This window comes from Podarcis gaigeae (assembly GCF_964106915.1).
Source record: "Podarcis gaigeae genome assembly, chromosome: 4".
Classification (NCBI taxonomy): domain Eukaryota; kingdom Metazoa; phylum Chordata; class Lepidosauria; order Squamata; family Lacertidae; genus Podarcis; species Podarcis gaigeae.
Window position 1 is genome coordinate 73309045 of NC_139677.1, and position 18948 is coordinate 73327992.

At 42.4% G+C, this 18948-nt stretch overlaps 3 protein-coding genes and 1 long non-coding RNA gene across 16 annotated transcripts in view; 2 read left to right on the forward strand and 2 right to left on the reverse strand.

Annotated features, from left to right (window-relative positions):
* Positions 1 to 114: 114 nt before the first annotated feature.
* On the forward strand, positions 115 to 3971 carry TXNL4B (thioredoxin like 4B). The gene is made up of 3 exons (XM_083737523.1): positions 115 to 334; positions 1049 to 1200; positions 1848 to 3971. Exons 1-3 carry the CDS (start codon positions 134 to 136, stop codon positions 2011 to 2013), a joined length of 519 nt encoding a protein of 172 aa, XP_083593649.1. The 5' UTR covers positions 115 to 133; the 3' UTR covers positions 2014 to 3971.
* Positions 2978 to 12461, reverse strand: LOC310843587 (putative protein ARB2BP; the record flags this gene model as incomplete). 6 transcript variants are annotated; one of them, XM_083737164.1, is made up of 3 exons in its annotated part: positions 12445 to 12461; positions 4569 to 4633; positions 2978 to 4027 (listed from the first exon to the last, which is right to left on the reverse strand). In XM_083737164.1, the coding sequence occupies exons 2-3, from the start codon at positions 4572 to 4574 to the stop codon at positions 2978 to 2980; spliced, it is 1056 nt and encodes a 351-aa protein (XP_083593290.1). In that variant the 5' UTR covers positions 4575 to 4633; positions 12445 to 12461. The 6 variants fall into 6 exon arrangements, with proteins under 6 accessions (XP_083593290.1, XP_083593292.1, XP_083593291.1 ...); XM_083737166.1 differs by lacking the exon at positions 12445 to 12461 and adding an exon at positions 7638 to 7659; XM_083737165.1 differs by lacking the exon at positions 12445 to 12461 and adding an exon at positions 7236 to 7336 and having other exon boundaries at positions 4569 to 4637.
* The window catches only part of SENP7 (SUMO specific peptidase 7), a 39504-nt gene continuing 27903 nt past the window's right edge, over positions 7348 to 18948 (forward strand). For 3 of the 8 annotated variants that reach the window (XR_014563566.1, XM_083736169.1, XM_083736171.1), the window contains exons 1-4: positions 7348 to 7613; positions 11174 to 11223; positions 13188 to 13286; positions 15524 to 15621. Coding sequence is in view for 7 of the 8 variants with exons in the window: in XM_083736169.1 (XP_083592295.1) it covers positions 7364 to 7613; positions 11174 to 11223; positions 13188 to 13286; positions 15524 to 15621 (497 nt within the window). In the remaining variant the exon portion in view is untranslated. Of the gene's footprint in view, positions 7614 to 8066; positions 8192 to 8640; positions 8678 to 11171; positions 11224 to 13187; positions 13287 to 15523; positions 15622 to 18948 lie in introns of all 8 variants that reach the window. The other 5 variants (XM_083736170.1, XM_083736172.1, XM_083736174.1 and 2 more) reach the window with 5 other exon arrangements.
* On the reverse strand, positions 15769 to 17000 carry LOC310843919. The gene is made up of 2 exons (XR_014563781.1): positions 16861 to 17000; positions 15769 to 15911 (listed from the first exon to the last, which is right to left on the reverse strand). It is a non-coding gene; the product is annotated as an uncharacterized lncRNA (long non-coding RNA).

An 18948-nucleotide genomic window follows, 5' to 3' on the forward strand; every position in this document is an offset into this window, starting at 1 on the left:
CTAGGCCAGTTATCCATTTCCGAAGGAGCTGAGCAATCGTTGCCACTGGTTGGCCAGTTTCCGAGCCAATCACGAGGAGCTGCAAGAAGAGCTTCGCGACTGCCCTCTTTCTGCGCGAAAGAAGCTTGTGCGCATGCGCTCCGCATGGGTCGGTGGCCGCGCTGCAGCAGCTTGTCTGAGCCTCCCGCCTCGCTCAGTCGCCATGAGCTTTTTGCTGCCCAAGCTCGGCAGCAAAAAGGAGGTGGATGAGGCAATCAAGAGCGTGGCCGAGAAAGTCCTGGTCCTCCGCTTCGGCAGAGATGAAGATCTTGTCTGCATGCAGCTGGACGATATTGTGAGCAGGCGAATTTTGCTCCTTGCAATTGCATTTTTTCTCCTCACTCCCAGTAGGAATTTGTTGTTTGGGGCAACCAAGTCAGACACTTTTTCCCCATACACCCCCCCCCCCACGGCTGTGAACAAAACAAAAGAGGACATTTTACTACCAGAAATCCCTTGAAAGTTTTCTGTGTTAATAAGAAGCAATTTAATAATAAATGTTTTATTAATAAAGTAGCATTTGCGTACGTTGTGCTTTACAAAGAACGGGTGCCATGCAGAGGCTTAGGTATAAAAATATAAAAATGGAACTCAGGAGGCCAGGGGAGGGAAAAGGAGACACGGGGTAAAAATATCAGCCACTCTTTGGAAGACTCTTAAATTTCATTTTTACTAGTTTATTTTACTTTCCCCTTAAAAATATTTACCTTACATAGAACTGTATGGCAAGAGATAGTGCTTTGGTATCCTTGTCCTAACCCAGATTACCAACACTTCAGCCCTACTGATATTTTGACAGCACATAGTTATGCTGGTGTTGGCACCAGAAGTAAACGGACATTAGTTACTCCTTCATGTCATTCCCACCCCCGCAAAAACAACAACAACCCACATGCACTGGTGCTTCAATTATCAATCTGTTCTCAAAATGTGTTAAATTTAATTCAAGACTTTATTTCTTGCCCTCTCATATTGGACAGTATAACTTTTTATAACCTTTTCTCTACAGCTTGCAAAAACATCTCACGACTTAAGTAAAATGGCTGCAATTTACTTGGTGGATGTAAACAAAGTGCCAGTGTACACCCAATATTTTGACATCAGCTATATTCCATCAACTGTCTTCTTTTTCAACGGGCAACATATGAAAGTGGATTATGGGTAAGTTGCTTTGCATGTAACCCAAGTACAAGCTATCCTTGAATGATATTTGTTTGTGACCATTTGTGATGTTAGCAAGCGGCAGCAGGAGGCCCTATCAGCTAAAGTGGTGCTTCAGGTTAAGAACAGTTTCAGGTTAAGAACGGACCTCCGGAACAAATTAAGTTCTTAACCCGAGATACCACTGTATACCACATTTAACAGGATATATATATACCTTTTAATCATCAACGCCTCTAAGCCAGGGGTAGGGAGCCTCTGGCCCACCAGGCCTTCTTATTTGGTCAGCCAGGCTGTTTCATGCAAAACTATCCAGCCCACCTGTCAAAATTGGCCCATGGGAGTGGACCCATAGGTGGTTTGCATCTCTCCATCCAGGTAAGCAAAATGCAACATCACAGTTAAGAACATGTTCCAGCCTGGCCAAAGTACTTGAGGAAGAGTCTCAAAGCCTGAGGTAGAGTCTCAAAAAGCTACATTTGGCCCCTAAGCCTGAGGTTTCTCATCCCTGCTTTAAAGACTAAATGATTTGTGGCATGAGTTTTTTTTAGGGTTCAGACTTGGAGCTATGACTATTTCAGAATTTAAGCTTGTACGTTGTTGTTCCAGCTTTCATTTACTTTGTTCCCTTTTGCTTTCCTACTTAGATCTCCAGATCACACTAAATTTGTGGGAAGTTTCAAAACAAAACAAGACTTCATAGATTTGATTGAGGTGATTTACCGTGGAGCAATGCGTGGAAAACTAATCGTACGAAGCCCAATTGATCCAAAGAATATTCCCAAGTATGACCTTCTGTATCAAGGCATTTAATGCCCCACTGGGAGAGGAGCGACAGGTGGAATATGAACTGCTTAAAGCTGATGATTCCACGTCTTCTCCAAACATCTGCCAATTGCATTTTGAAAGCGAATGGAAGAAAGGAGCTGAGACTGGTCTTTTTTGTACACAGGATCATATTGGTCAGCCTCAGAGACAGACATTCATTAATTCATTTTTCAATGGAATTGACTGGAATTGCTTAGGCTGCAACTTATTTAATTCTAATATGTCAAAGAAGCTGCAGGAGAGTAATATGTTATTGTTCTAAATAAATGCTTTCGGGCTATATAAGGATATAATTAACAAGAATCATTCTAGAGCTACCATGTCCTGTAGAAGCGTCCTGAAGAAAAGGTAAAAATAATGACTGGGTTTTTATTCTGAAATGTTATAACTACTCCCACTATCTGTCCTAATTTCCCAGCCATCAGCTGAACACTACATCTACAGAAATAATAAGGTATTTCTAGTTGCACAACCCAAAATGGGAAATTCTCTTTTGGAAAAGGATGGTGGGTGGGAGTTCAAATGTTAAAATTGGTTTATTTAAAAAATAAATATTTTAAGATATTAAGAATTAAACTCAACTGTATTGTGTCAAAGTATGATGAAATAGGAAGGATGAATGAGTAAACCCATCTTTCAAGCAAAGTTTTCTCATTCTTTTTGCTATGCACTGAAGTTTCCACTCAAAATTGCAATGTATAGAGTGATTTATTCAGATTAAACTCCAGAGTTTTCAAAGGAAGGAAGTAAGTTTTGCCAGAAACAAGGAACAGTTGTTACATTTAAATTCACATAAAGTTTCAGAAATGGAAATGGGACAACAAATATTAGACTGGTAACGGTATGCTCCATATTTAGATAAAGTACTTTTACTTCAACGATAAGCTTAAGCATCAAAGCTAGTACAAAACTTCTATTAGAAGAAAAAATGGCTATGAATAACAGATGCTTAACTTGTTTTAATTGATTTGCTCCTTGTAAGAATAGGTGAACGACTGAACGGTTGTTTAGTGAAGACTTTCAGTGCACTCTTAAGATAATTGAAAATGGACTGTAGACTAGAGGAAGGAGCCAGGCTATAATTTTCAGTTCCTGTGGAGACTGTAGGGCAATCCACTTTCACCATAAAGCCTATTGACTTATCTAAAGGTTCACTGTGTGATACCCACTCTCGGCAATGTTTCCATATCCAGGCCTGCACCTGCAAAATGCCTTGTGTCTGGTGCGGTGTGTGGTGTGTGGAGTCAATAAGTGCAACAGCACCTACTTTGTTCATTACCTCCGAAGTTCTCTGCATGAGGAGGTCGATGAAAACCAAACCTCCATAGCCATGGGCAATGAAAGCCACCTTTTCCGCTGTGCTCTTTGAAATGAAATGGTCCCAAACGTAACTTGTATGCTCTTCAGGACTACTGCTCGCTCTCTTTGGGACTGCCACGGGTAATTGTAGTGGACACGTGGAGTCTTTTTCCTCAGACAGGCTTAAGCATTCTTGTTCTGTCTTCAGTTCAAGGAAGTTATCATTGGGATTTAAAACAATCACTCCCCAAGAGCACTGCAGAGCCTTTATGATGAATGGTATTTGAGATCCGTGTTGGAGGCCTTCATGAACGATGACTTTTCGTCCCCACTGACCTGCACGGAAAGGTCCCTTGTCTTGAAGGAGGACGACTAGAGTTGAGCAATTAGTTAAGGCATTCTCACTCATGAAAAAAAAACTGCAACGTTCATTGTCTGGAGCATCTGTCGGGATGTAAACCTTTTGCAGTTTGCATGTCTTTTCCAGGAGCTCGAAAACATACTGCGTAATTAAGTATCCAAGAAATTGATAATGTCGGTGATTAGCATTATCTGAATCTTGATAATCATAAACAAAAGGTTCATTGGTATCCATATGCCTAAGCTCCCCGTTTTTATTAAAGTCATATTTGAGAGTTTCTGGACATTCTGAACCATTTATTAGTTTTCTGAAGCTCAAGTCTTCATTCATCTGTGACCACTACAAATAAAACAGACAGATCATGACATAAACAAAAAAACCCATACATTTCTTAAACAACTATATTCAAGTTCTTGTAAAAAATATTGTAGAAAATCTTAAAATATCACTGTTCAGGTGGGGACGGCAGTAAAAATAACTTAACAAATCAGTGCAACTTAAAAAGGGACAAATATTTCTGTTTGTTGCATTTGTATCCTGTTCCATTTTCAAAGTAGCACAGAATGATGAGAGGTTTATTAGATGTTTTAAAGTGCTGGTGAGGCCCAAACCCACTATACTTCAGTGTAAAACTTTAGTAGATACCTTCAGAGCATTCTCTGAACTGGGTAATTTTAGCCACTGTAGTAACAGATAAAAAGTAGATCAATTTAAACCCAGGATATATTTCTAGTGTACTTCTACTTGACTTTTGCCAGTATCCAGTGAAGTGCCAAGGCTATTGGTGCCAAGATTTCTGGCTGTGAAGCAGACTTTTCCCTCAGTCTCCTCTCCCCTTATGCCCCCTGCACAGACACCCCTAAATACGGAACATACTTACATTCATGTTGCTTGAGAATAACAGCAAAGGCCTCTAGATACTTCTGGATATTTTGCTTCAGAGATCTGTCTGAACAGAGTCAACTATTAAGATGTTGTAGTTCAGGGCTTATTGTTTCCTAATCAAGTATAGCTATGGTGCCAAATTTAAGGGCAAACAATTTACAAACTCAGTTGTGCACCACATGCTAAAGATAGGCATGAAAACTGATAATGTGGGAAAGTGCTTCCTAATCTTTGTTGTATTGAGGTTTCCTTGTTCTTTGCATTTAATCCAGTTCTTTAATTCTGTAAGCACCATACTGAATTCTTAAATTGCTCCCAAGTTAAAACTGCCATACGTGCCCTATATGGCCAAAACGCATACAACATTACACCTATGCAATCCACGTAACTTGAAATGTGCAGTATGTAGAATATTGTATGCCTATTCCTTATGAATGTGATGTATGAAACTAACCTTGATACTTAGGGGGTTGTAAACCTACATATGCCCACAATACACATCTAAACATCTACTTGTGCTTCACAATTTCTACTATTCAACAGAAGTTATTTTCAAAGAAGCATTATAGGACTGCAGCCTTATTTATATTAAGAAAATTACATGCAAAAAGATATAACCAAAATTATATACACACACGCAGAAGAGGAAGCAGCAAACTCAGGTTTCCAATTTTATGGAACTCCCAGATAAATGTAGACCCTGTCCCCGCCTTTCCTCCTCCCTCTCAGGAGCCTCCTGGCTATTAGACCAGTCCTGACTTATCAAGACCTTGAGAAAACCAGACATAGGGAAACTCCTTCACACCTTCTTATAATTCAGGTCCCATATCTGTTACATTCCTTTGGGAAGCACAGAAAGAAAAGGCCATTAGGTGGCTATACATCACTTAACAGGCGTTAATTAAGAAACAAAGCAGAGACTGAATTACTTCAAGCACTTGATGGATTGCAGGTTACAAAAACAGGGAGGAGCTTCAAAGGGTATCTGAAAACTCCACTAACTTCCTTTGACACGTGATAAAGCAGGCAATATCTTTCAGCAAGCATTTCTGTTTACAGAAGCAAATGGCATTACAGTGGACGCTCGGGTTGCAAACGTGACCCGTGCGGGAGGCACGTTCGCAACCCGCAGCGTTCACAATCCGCAGTGTCTGTGCACATGTAGGTTGCGATTCAGCGCTTTTGCGCAAAGCGTGATTTAGCACTTCTGCGCATGTGTGACCACCGGAACCCGGAAGTAACCCGTTCCGGTACTTCCAGGTTTCGGCGCATCCATAACTCAAAAAAATGCAACCTGAGGAGTCTGTAATCCGAGGTATGACTGTAGTTATGTTACAGACAAGAAATACATTTCTAAGATTCTACACCCTCTCCTTTGAATTTCTGCTGAATACTTAAGACATTTTTAAAATCCCAGCAGACAGTTTAACTGTATTCTAATTTTATAGTTTTAACTTATTTTTATCTCTCTTCTAATCAGTTACTTTTACACCCTTTAGGTATTACAGTGGTACCTTGGGTTACATGCGCTTCAGGTTACACACTCCGCTAACCCAGAAATAGTGCTTCAGGTTAAGAACTTTGCTTCAGGATAAGAACAGAAATCGGGCTCCAGCAGCACGGCAGCAGCAGGAAGCCCCATTAGCTAAAGTGGTGCTTCAGGTTAAGAACAGTTTCAGGTTAAGAACGGACCTCCAGAACAAATTAAGTACTTAACCCGAGGTACCACTGTATTGTAATTAAGTAGTATATAAATTATCAACAAAAAAAACTCCACAAGATGCACAGGTGTCATGGGGGGGGGGACTGCTCCTTTTCCCTTATGGGGTACCCAAGAGCCCATACCTGTATAGAGTCCTTTTGCAGGTTCTCTATTGGTAGGAGAAAATAACAGAGACCAACCAGAGAATATTGAGAAGCAAAGCAGCTAGTAAGCCTGGTCTTTATTAAAGCTTGGACGCTTGGTTTGCGAACGTGATCTGTGCGGGATGCACTTTTGCAACCCGCAGCGGCGCGTCTGCACACGCACAGGTTGCGGTTCGGCGCTTCTGCACATGTGCAAAGCACGATTTACTGCTTCTGCGCATGCGCGACTGCCGAAACCAGAAGTAACCCGTTCCGGTACTTTCGGGTTTTGGCGGGTCCGTAACCCAAAAAAACCCAACCTGAAGCGTCTGTAACCTGAGGTATGACTCTGTGTGTGTGTGTGTGTGTGTGTAAATATATATAAAAAAAGACCTTCAAATTCTTATAACAGTAATCTCCTGCTGTAACGGAAGTGAAGATTTTAATATTGCTGGGATTGAGCACAACTGTGTCTACACCTCCAAGCAGAAAGAAAGTTTAAGCCAAGTCATATGAACAATACTGTAGTTGAAATGGGTGAGAGTGTATCTTTAGAAAGAGAAAATGAAAGGGAAACATGACAGCAGTTAGAGCTATGCTTAATTAGCACAAAAGGGCAAGCCAAAGGAAACTAGTGGCTGGAACCCAGCCCAGAAAGACTGCGCGCTACATCTCTTAGCAGGGCGTCACTTCATCTCTCATATTCCGTTTTTTCCAAGGGGCAAACCAGTAACCTTTTTCTCCCTTCGCTCGCGCAACACCCACTGTGTGAAAAGGCCGGCAAGCGCGCTGCAAAGCTCACTCAAGAGTGGCTTACTATTTTTCTTCCTTTAAATGAACCAACGCAACCACCCCACGTTAACTTTTTTTAAAGCTTCGTTTCCCCGTTGCAGTTTCGAAACAAGACCATGAAGGGATGGCGGGGGGGGGGGGTGGCGTGGATGTATGCGAGGGGAGGGCCTCCTCAGCCAGACCCGGAGAGGCAAAGTGGGGCGGAGAGAGGCCCGAAAAGCAAGCAGGCTGATGCGCAACGCCCGGCACGTGGCCGCCTGGCTCGGCTTTCCCACCGAAGAAAAAGCGGCGGGGCGGCGCCTGGGCCGGAAGTGCGCAGGGCAGACCAAGCGGCTCCCGGCGCCACTCCGGATCAACAAAGCCGAGCGCGCTCGGAGGGGTGCCGTGACGTTCCCGTGGCCAGGTGAGAGGAGAGGGCCGGACCTACCCGGGGTTTGTTTTCTTTTCCCCGGAACACGCCCGGATCCGCTTCCTTTTTCTGAGGGATGCTGGTCCTGCGGTCGTGATTGCATTTTAAATACTCCCAGGCACCGTAAATAATGTGATGTTTGTCCCAACAGAGACAAGCGGGTGGGCTCGGGGAGGGGGCTCATCTGTGTTTTTAATGGGGGTTGACGGCGTAGCCCTTTTGCCAGTGGGTCTTTCTTACTGCCATGTAAACGCATTTAGGATTGCAGTCTCAGTCCCTGTGCATGCTTACTCGGAAGCAAGCCGGGCTGCTTTCGGTTGGCGTCCACGTCCTAGTTAAACGTACACAGGGGGTTGTAAATCCCCAGGTTTGTTGTATTATGCGTATCGCGAAGTGTCCTAAGCGACTAAACAACAACAACGAAGCCCTTGCCTACCTGTCTTACAGAAAGGAGTCTGTTTTGCTGCAGCAGCGAAAACAACCGAGAGCCTTTTATTGCCTTGGAAATTAACGGATTTTTATGCCACCAGCACTTGGGGGCTCGGGCCATTTCATCAGATGCATGGTGTGTTATCCCTTGATGGGAAGTTTTGCTTCTGCACATGACTCTGGCAAACCGTTCTAAGTTGAAGCATTCCGTTCTCATCCACCCTAGAATGTTCAGTTCACATTGAGTTCATGAAACATTGTACCCTGACCTGTTCTTAACGCATGGTTAACCACATCTATAGATGAATGTCTATATCAATCACTAGTAATAGTTTAAGCCTTGCTATATCAATCACTAGTAATAGTTTAATAAGGAGGTTTTTATGCCTGTCCAATTCTGTGTTCCCTTTCCCAACCTTTAATCTATTGATGATTAATGCAACCTTTGCATTGTATTTGTGTTAACCAATCAGCAACAAGCACATATGTGGCAATGCTGTAATAGTCAATAAAAGGGACTCCCCGAGACATGCTCGAGAGATGCCTCCCATATGACACTTGTCATTTGTCTGTCGTTTATTTCAACACAACAATCCCCGGTTCACCCAGTCATTGATAATAACAGGAATAGATAAAATACTGTAAACATTGAGGCAATACAAAAGATGCAGTCTAGATGTACAGATGTTTCTTTGCAAGGTTCAAGTTCAGGAAAAGACAATGCTTTAGCTATGAAGCTTTTCTTATTATTTTGTCTCCAGACCAAGAAAAGGTTTGACTGTGGCATTTTGGCATGTCAAGCAGCTAACTGTTAATTACAAAAGTCTTGTTGAAAGAAGAGTGAGACTCTTGTTGTCAGGTGATTTTTAGAGAACACCTTTTTTTACAGTGACATTCAGCTTTTGGTTTTTGTCCCCCCCCCCCCCCCTCAATTTTTCATTGATACAGTCATAACTCGGGATAAATACGCTTCAGGTTGAGCACTTTCGGGTTGCGCTCCGCAGCAACCTGGAAGTAATGGAGCACATTACTTCCAGGTTTCGCCACTCGCGTATGCGCAGACGGTCAAAATGACATCACACGCATGTGCAGAAGTGGCAAAACGTGACATGCGCAGATGTGCTGTCGCGTCTTATGTTCTGTTCGGGATGTGAATGAGGCTCTGGAACGGATCCCGTTCGCATCCCGAGGTACCACTGTATTGTATTGTGTTCTTGTTGCTGTCGTGGTGGGTTAATATCTCTATTTCACACACATGTATGTGTTATGGGGGAGGTGTATCATTTTTACTCTCCCAGTTAGAAATGCAACACTAATAGTTAACTAGCATTAACTTGGGCGGTGTGTGTGTGTATGTGTCAAATGTGGCTCCTTCCAGGCATCACTGACGCCTTCAGAACACTTCCAAGGCTGCATTCCAGCTGGTTCTGCTTTGCACATTGCATATTTTTGCTTGGTTGGGATGTGCCCTTGAACTCTGATAATGCCTCTTGCTTAACTGGATGAAGGACAGGCAGAGAGGTACGTGCAAGTGTGTAGGAACTCGCTTCCTTTACAGACATAACATTTACACTTGTTGCTCTGTCTGGTCAGCCTACCGCTGGCCTCTCTGAAGGTTTCCCCGCGCTAAAAAATAGGTTCCCCAACCCTGCTGTAGATAATGTCTCACACTACCACTTTCCCAGCATCTCTTGCCAAACCAAGCCTTATGGATCACTACATGTCAACCCACAAGGAGATATGCTAACATTACTAGTGATTCACTGAAGAAGAGTTTAGATTTGATATCCCGCTTTATCACTACCTGAAAGAGTCAAAGCGGCTAACATTCTCCTTTCCCTTCCTCCCCCACAATAAACACTCTGTGAGGTGAGTGGGGCTGAGGGACTTCAGATAAGTGTGACTAGCCCAAGGTCACCCAGCAGCTGCATGCGGAGGAGCGGAGATGCGAACCCGGTTCCCCAGATTATGAATTTACCGCTCTTAACCACTACACCACACAGGCTCTCTGAGTGTGCACCAATTATAAAGAGGAGCACGACACAAAATCTAGACAGAACACAGTACCTATTTGATCTGGGCTATTGATGTTGTAGTCAAATCTGCCAAAAGCCACTCAGAAATTTAAACCCAATGGGTCTACAGTGGTGCCCCGCAAGACGAACGCCTCGCAAGACGAAAAACCCGCTAGACGAAAGGGTTTTCCGTTTTTGGAGGCGCTTCACTAAACGAATTTCTCTATGGGGTTGCTTCGCAAGACGAAAAAATCTTGCGAGTTCCCGCTTTCCCCCCCGCTTTTCCCCGCCCTTTCCCTAAGCACTAAGCCGCTTATCAGCTGTTCCGCTGATAAGCCGCTTCTCAGCTGATCACTAAAAGCCGCTAGACCGCTAATAACGCTAATCCGCTAAGCTGTCAATGGGCTTGCTTCGCAAGACGAAAAAACCGCTAGACGAAGAAAATCACGGAACAGATTAATTTCGTCTTGCGAGGCACCACTGTATTTAGACTCATTCACACATAATGTTCAGTATAGCTAGTGCAGAAAGGGGTGCGGAATAAAGGGGGAAAGGAAGGAACATGCCTGGAAGAGGAAGAAGAGGGAGGAATATGCCAGTCCATGGGGCATTTTCAGGTTCCTCTCCTTTTTACCATTACATTTGTACAAGGCCTGTGTCAGAATTGTTTTAATAGTCTAAATCTGTGATGCAGAAGATGCCGTACAATTAGACCTTTTTCTTTCAAAGTAGCGCTTAGCATAGAAAAGGCTCCTGGATTGGTGGATGTTCTGTTTCCCAATCAACTTGGAACTTGCCAAACAAAACGGCACAGACCAGCTTTTTATCAGTTAATGTCCTTGGCAGTAGCAGAAATGAAACCAATAGACATGTCGTTAATGCCGCCTCCTTATGATTTGAAGTCCTTGGGATCAGCAGTTGCCTTGGAGCTGTATACAGATTTTGGAGAAAGCAGTCACCAGAGAAACATTTTTATTCACTCGGGATGTGCCTACCTTTAACATCTGGGAAATATGCATTGCCTCCTAATGATACTTTAATTAGCTACTTTTGGAAATGCTGATTATAACACGATTCACAATACTGCTACTTTCTGTCTGCCTTGTACAGCAGCAACTATGGAGGGACATGGAAAAAATTCATCATCAAGTCAGCCTAAAGTAAGTTGTCCTTGATCTGCATCCATTATTTTGGGAGTGTAGCTCATAATATTTGGTAGCTTTTCTAAAATGTCACCATTTGGATGGATCGGAATAACATTTACATGTAAATAAACAAATATATCCCACATTCTTAGAAATGAAAAATACATGAGCATAACTACAACGACCGTAAGATTGACCTATTTGGCAAATTAAAACTCTTATGTCTAATGAATATTGCTTTTATATACGTAACGTTGATATATGTTTGTACTATTACTGCATTATACACGGGGCTGCATCTGAAGACAGCTTGGAAACTTCAGCTAGTGCATAATTTGGTGGTCAGGTTTGTCTCCTGGACAAGATGGTGTGAACATATTGCACTGATCCTGGTCCAACTGCACTGATTATCAGTTAGTTTTTTCCCCCCAAGAATATTTATTAAAGTTTTCAATAATAATACAATAAAAATCGAAAAGAAAAAAGAATAACAAAAATACAAAAATAAAAATAATTAAAAACACATAAAGTTTCCATTACTTATTTTTCATTAACCTATTTCCCAGACCGCCTCATACCTCCCTTTTTTGTATTCCAATTCAAATTGTTAGCTCAGCAAATCCTTATCAATAAATTTTAACCTATTTCTAAACTCCCCCCCCCCCCATATTCTCTTAAAGCATTACAGCTGGAAACCACTTAATTTCTATCCGACATCATTCTAACGTTCATTGATTATCAGTTAGTTTCCCAGCCCAATTCACAGTGTTGGTTTAGACTTAAAAAGCCTTAAATGGCTCTTGTATGAACCAACCTGGACCTTGTGATTGTCATCTGAGCCCCTTTTCTTGTGTTTCCTCCATGAGGAGGGTGGCAATACAAGAGTGGCCCTTTCCTGCAGTGTCTCCCCGTTTGTGGCATGCTGGCCTGGTGCCTTCTCTACCTATCTAGGCGCCAGGTGAATATGTTCCTCTGTGAGTAGGCCTGATTAACATTCTATGGTCTGTTAAATGTGTTTGTGGGGGAAGGGTTATTGGTTTTTGTTGTATTATGTATTTTGTGCTCTCATTTTATATTTTTATGTCGTGAACCGCCCTGTGATCTTTGGATGAAGGGTGGTATACAAATTTAATTGTTGTTGTTGTTAAATGCTGCTGAACATGCTTTAACAGTATTCAAAATAAAAGTAAACTAAAACCAGAACAGTCTGCAGAGTTCACAGATAAGTAGCCTTACTTGTTGCCATCTTCACTGGAAGTCTCACAAGTTCATTTAAAAATAAAATAAAATGATATTTATTAAGAATTTACAAATTACAGAAAGAAAAGAAAAGAAAAGAATTAGACATAACAAAACAAAACAATACAGTACAATACAATACAAAAACAAAAACACTACATACATATAACAAACCAAAACAAAAACAGTTAAAAACACATTCGATACTTTCAGTGTTATTATCTTTCATTAACTTGTTTCAGCGACTTCCTCACACCTCCTCTTTTTTGTATTCCACTTCAATTAATTGTTTCAGCAAATCCTTTTCATCTTCCTCAATTCTCTGTCCTATAATTTATCTTAACACATTCTAACCTTATTTTTCCCTTTAATCCCTTTACAATTTATTGTACTTAATTCTTTATAGCATTTCTGCTAAAGCCATGTAACTTCATTCCAACATCTTTCTAACATTCATTAATTTTACAATATTTCTGTAGGTAATCTTTAAATTTCTTCCAATCTTCTTCCACCGACTCTTCTCCCTGGTCTCGGATTCTGCCAGTCATTTCTGCCAATTCCATATAGTCCATCAAGGAAGTCTCACAAGTTCAGTGCCCAGAGTTCCAAATGCGAATATCATAATTTACTAGTTTCTCTACCTTAACTCTTTTTCCTTGAAGGTTGTGTGTGGAGTTGAATGTTGTTTTGTTGTTTTCTTTTCCATTCTTTTGCTGCAAAAATGCAATGTTTCATTCCAGTATCGAATACCAAAGAAGAAATCCTCACAGTCAGATGATGTCCATGTTCAGTCCCCACTGTCTAGACTTTCCCACCCGTGGGATCGCACATTGCAAGAGGTAAACAGAAGTTTATTGTTTTCTGCACTGCTGTGAAGGGCTTGGGAAGAGCTATTTTTGGGCAAGCATTATTCATGTTTTGAAAATTAAATGTTCTATAATTACAGTGGTATCCCACAAGATGTTGTGTACTACAGTGGTACCTTGGGTTAAGAACTTAATTCGTTCCGGAGGTCCGTTCTTAACCTGAAACTGTTCTTAACCTGAAGCACCACTTTAGCTAATGGGGCCTCCCGCTGCTGCCGCACGATTTCTGTTCTCATCCTGAAGCAAAGTTCTTAACCCGAGGTATTATTTCTGGGTTAGTGGAGTCTGTAACCTGAAGCGTATGTAACCCGAGGTACCACTGTATTTAAATATCTAGTTTTGCACTTTATGCCTGCGAATGATAAATAACACATTGAGCTGACACTTTATGAAAAATGAAGGACGAAACTATTTAACACCTTTCATTTGTTCATTTTGACTGCAGTTTCTTGTGCAATAAAAGCAAGATACGGAGGAGGGGTCTCTCATAAGAAGCACTTATGTCCTCTCTTCCCCACGTGCTTGTTGCAAGGACACGGCATCTCAGCAAGCCCATCCATTTAAATGGGCAGGTCTGAAGCAGAGAGACAGACAGACAGATATCTCATGCACACCGCTTTCTCTCTCTCACAGACACAGACAATAAGGCAGCAAGTGCCCAGGGAGAAAGAGAGTGTCTCTGTGCTATGTACTGAAAGGAGGCTTCCTTTCTCAGTGCACACCACAGAAAGGCAATAAACTGCCCTTGTGAAAGAAAGCAAACTCTTTATTCACGGGCAACTTGATAGCAGGACTCAGTCATGCTTCCTCTTCCCTGCTGCTGAGCTGTTCCCTACTTGTGGTGGTGGCAAATTGTACAGGGGAAACTTCCCCACCCTGCATTTTTGTCCCCCCTCTCTGCCATGCTCAGCTGATCAGAGGGAACCAGCAGGACAAAAGGGGCCTGAGAGAGGGGGTGGCGTGGGGAGAGGCCTGCTGGCTGCATCCAGCCCATGGACTGGAGGATGCCTTGGCTCATGCAGCAGGCTGCTGCTCCTCACATGCATGACTTTGCTTCTGCTGGGAGCATCTGTGCACTGAAGGCTTGACCAGGGAACCTACTGCTATAAGGAGAGTCCTCCACGTAGAGCAGAGGTGGGGAACCTGTGGTCTTCTAGAGTTACAGGGCTCCCATCAACCCTACAGAGTATGACCATTTTGGTCAGAGGTGATGGAAGTTAACAGTCCAGCAATATCTGGAAGGGCAGGTTTGCCAAGCCTCCAGGTGTTTTTGCTCAATGGTGGTGCACTAAGCACAGAGACCTGGTGGGAGAAGGGACGCTATCCTTAAAAGAGATCATTCTGCACCCTGCACTATGCATGCAAGGTCTGAGATCAAAGCCTTTGGCTACACGTACAGATTGCTAGTTTTCAGGGATGCAATATGCCAATTCGTGCATACAGTGGTACCTCGGGTTACATACGCTTCAGGTTACAGACTCCGCTAACCCAGAAATATTACCTCGGGTTAAGAACTTTGCTTCAGGATGAGATGAGAAATCGCGTGGTGGTGGCACGGCAGCAGCAGGAGGCTTCATTAGCTAAAGTGGTGCTGCAGGTTAAGAACAGTTTCAGGTTAAGAACGGACCTCCAGAACGAATTAAGTACGTAACCAGAGGTACTACTGTAATTGGAACCCATTGAAAAAGCATGCAAATACCCCGCTCCACCCCTGCCCCATTTCCATCCTTTCAGAGATGTTTCACTGACGTCTTTATTATGATTCCGTGTCACTTCCTGGTCTGGAGCGATTTTGTTTACATGGTTGCACACATATTGAAAGTGTGTAGGTGGGGGGGGGTCTGTATAGCGTCCCATTTCCAAAATTTCCATTGATTTGTGGGACATGGAGCAGATTGAATTACTTGTTATAATAGCAAGATAAGAGAGTTAGGAGTTCCATCCACTGTGAAACTGGGTTCATTTGCTGAATGCTTGTGCAGCCTTTTGGGTAAAGTCTAAGGCGTGAGAAGGACCACAGACTCAAGACTGTAACTGAAATAAATGAAATTGTTTGGGAATCTGCTTCATATTGCATCCGACCATTGGTCCATCTAGCCCATTATTGTCAATACTTGCTGGCAGTGGCTTTCCTTCATTTTTTTTCTGTCCTTTTTTCACACCTCCCCCCCCTTTGTTCAAACACCCTGCTGCCTGACCCTCAACTTCAGTGGACATCAAGGTCTAAAAATAACAATTTTAACGCAAAGTGGGGAAGAAAAAGACCTTTTGAGAAACGTTACATCGATGATGAAGGACCAGCATTCGGGTAAGTGGAGGATGCTTCAGAACTCAAGGCCACAGTGCTGAGTATTTTGGGTTCTGCAAGCCTATGATGTAGGACAGCAGTGTTTACCTAATTAAACAGTTAGTTAGATTGATCAATTAAGGGGGAAAATTAAAATAGTGCTCCTGATTAATCTGGTAGTAGGTTTTTAATTTTTTTGTAAATTATCAAAGCTAGATGGCAAGTGCCTTCCTAGAAGAATTCTGTTTTCTTTCACATAGGAGTGAGTATATTTTCTAAGGTGATTCCTGCTATAGTACTGTGTGTACGATCTAAAAACAAAGAAAAAGAGAGTTTTATTCATATGCATATGTATGCAGATTTAGTCTAGTAGAATGTAGTTGAATCCTGTATCTGTCTGCTCAGAGGAGGTCATTGGGACATAACTTCCAGGGAAGTGAATTGCAGCCTACAAGTCATATGATTGTTCAAGCATCTTTAATCAGAAGACAGCCTGAGTAGGAAGCCATCGTCTTCAAAGTTGAATTTTTTGGGGATTTAGGTTTCTATCCTCACCAATCTTGAGGTGAGCAATATTAAACATAAGCAATGAAACCAGCAAAATATAAAATTGTCTATACCACAACAAAAATATTCATAGAAGTTTAATCTCCACCAGTTTGGGTTTGAATGCCAGTACAAAGAAACAAATCTTGCAACACTTGTGGGAAATTATTGGCTCACTTTGATGAATCTCCAAGAGGAGAATACCATGACTGTATGTCATTGAATAATCCACTGAGAGTTCTGCTCTGTTTGCTGTCAAGGCAAGGGGTGACTTCTAATTTATATAGGAACATACCTTAGATTAAACTCATGGGAGATAGATTATTACAATAACTAATACTGACATACATTCATAGTCGAGTTATTTGTAAGTTGAGTTTGTAACGATTCACACAACCTTGAATGTTATAAACTTTAAATGGCTTGTTGCACATCTAAAACCTCAATATCAAGCATATTTGCATGGATATCCAAAGGATTTCCCGGTGAGTTTCCACATATACATGCTCTAAGCATAAATATAATAATAAGTTCTATGTATTGCTTAGACAGACTCGTAACAATTTATATGACAGTAAAAATGATAATTCCATATTATAATATAGAATGCAATGAAAATCTTATACCAATTATTAGACCATAATGGGTGGAAGCAGATACCTGGCCCTGCTATTTGCTAAAGGATTATTCCAGATTTTCTGTTATTTCTTTTACATATTGTTATAAGAGTATTTCTTGTCTCTCTTAGTAAAATCAGGCTGATGGTTGGACACCTCAGAGAGTTGTTTGTGGGTACCTCCTTGATTTCCATTAGTTTGAATGAAGTGGCGAGCCATGAGGCTGTATGCTAGGCAAAACTACCAGTGGTCAACCTCGTGGCAACAGAAGGTGGAGGGGAGCTTTGCCCTTACATTTCAACACTGCATAGCAGTGGAGGGTGCTGATGCTGCAACATTCAGAGATGTGAAAGTGTATTGTTGCTATGTTGGATAGATGTGCCATCATGGATTCAGGTTGCTGACATCCTAAGAACCAACAATATCCCCAGCCATCATGTCCTTGTACAGTGTTGGCTTCAGCACTCTAACCTCTACTGCTGCCTCTCAGCACAGGAAGGCAATGGAAGGAATCCCTGGTCCATCTCTATCACAACACAGCAGATACTAGCAGTTTTGCCAAGCATACCAGCTCACCCATCACTACTGTGATACTGGAGGTCCAACACCGAGGGCCTTCTGGCGGTTCCTTCACTGCGAGAAGCGAAGTTACAGGGAACAGGGCAGAGGGCCTTTTTGGTAGTGGCGCCTGCTCTGTGGAACAGCCTCCCACCAGATGTCAAAGAGAAAAACAACTACCAGACTTTTAGAAGACATCTGAGGGCGTTTAGGGAAGTTTTTAATGTTTGAAGTTTTATTGTATTTTTTATATTTTGTTGGAAGCTGCCTAGAATGGCTGGGGAAACCCAGCCAGATGAGCAGGGTATAAATATATTATTATTATTATTATTATTATTATTATTATTATTATTATTAATTAATTAATTCCCCAGTAATTTTTTTTTTGTTTTTTTGTTCTGGGTGTGTGGGTGTACACACACACACACACACACAGAGAGAGAGAGAGAGAGAGTCATGGGAAAAAGAAAGCACACCCTCATTTGAATTCTGTCATTAATATGACACAGTGTAATATGTCATGTGTTTCTGTTCATCTGAGGTTGTATTAACCTAATTTTAAGACCTGCTAAGGAACAGATGAGGGACGCGGGTGGCGCTGTGGGTCTAGGTCCTCAAGTCCTCAGTGCCTAGGACTTCCTGATCGTATGGTCGGCGGTTCGAATGCCCGCGGCGGGGTGAGCTTCCATCGTTCAGTCCCAGCTCCTGCCCACCTAGCAGTTCGAAAGCACCCCTAAGTGCAAGTAGATAAATAGGGACCGCTTTATAGCGTGAAGCTAAAACGGCGTTTCTGTGTGCTGTGCTGGTACTGGCTCGCCAGATGCAGCTTTGTTACGCTGGCCACGTGACCCAGAAGTGTCTTCGGACAGCTCTGGCTCCCAGCCTCTAGAGTGAGATGAGCGCACAACCCTAGAGTCGGTCACGACTGGCCCGTACGGGCAGGGGTACCTTTACCTTTACCTTTTTAAGGAACAGATGATTGTTATTATGTCCTGATATTTAAAACCACAGAATTCTGGTGTGGGATGGGGGGAGCTCAAGTTCCCCACCCAACCTCTAAAAGGTGACAAACAAACGTTCTTTGGGATTGCACTGGTTTGACTGTTGATATGCCCCATGGCAAGCAATTATGTGCTGGAGCAGTGGGTTTTAGGACCGGGCTGTTTTAGATTCCCTCCCTGCTGTGTCTCATGGACTCAGTACACGTTACAGTATATATTTGTCTCATTTTACCCATGGAACAACTCTTAGAGGCTAAAAAAGGTTGGCATTGGTGCTTCATCCTTATTTAATGATACTTCTTGGTTGTTATAGAAACTATTCTACCTGGCTGGTGCTATGCCTATAATTATGAGGGGTAAGGGAAGCTGAGGAGAGGACTTGTATTGTAGCCTTTCAGGCCTTGCCCATGGGTGGGAAGAGCATTGCTCCCGGGGAGGGAAGAAGGAGCTAATACAGACACCGAGGTGTTAATTCAGAGAAAGAGATTTTATTCTGCCATCCGGGTAGCAGAAGGAACCTGCGTGATAATTCATAAGCAAGCATAGCTGTCAAGTGTCCCTTATTTGAAGGGACAGTCCCTTATTCCAGTGCCATGTCCTGCTGCTGTCCCTTATTGATGGATGTC

Coding starts and splice junctions, on each gene's coding strand:
- TXNL4B (XM_083737523.1), top strand. CDS start 134: ATGCGCTCCGCATGGGTCGGTGGCCGCGCTGCAGCAGCTTGTCTGAGC. Junction 335..1,048: donor GCATGCAGCTGGACGATATT/GTGAGCAGGCGA, acceptor TTTTCTCTACAG/CTTGCAAAAACATCTCACGA. Junction 1,201..1,847: donor CATATGAAAGTGGATTATGG/GTAAGTTGCTTT, acceptor TTTCCTACTTAG/ATCTCCAGATCACACTAAAT.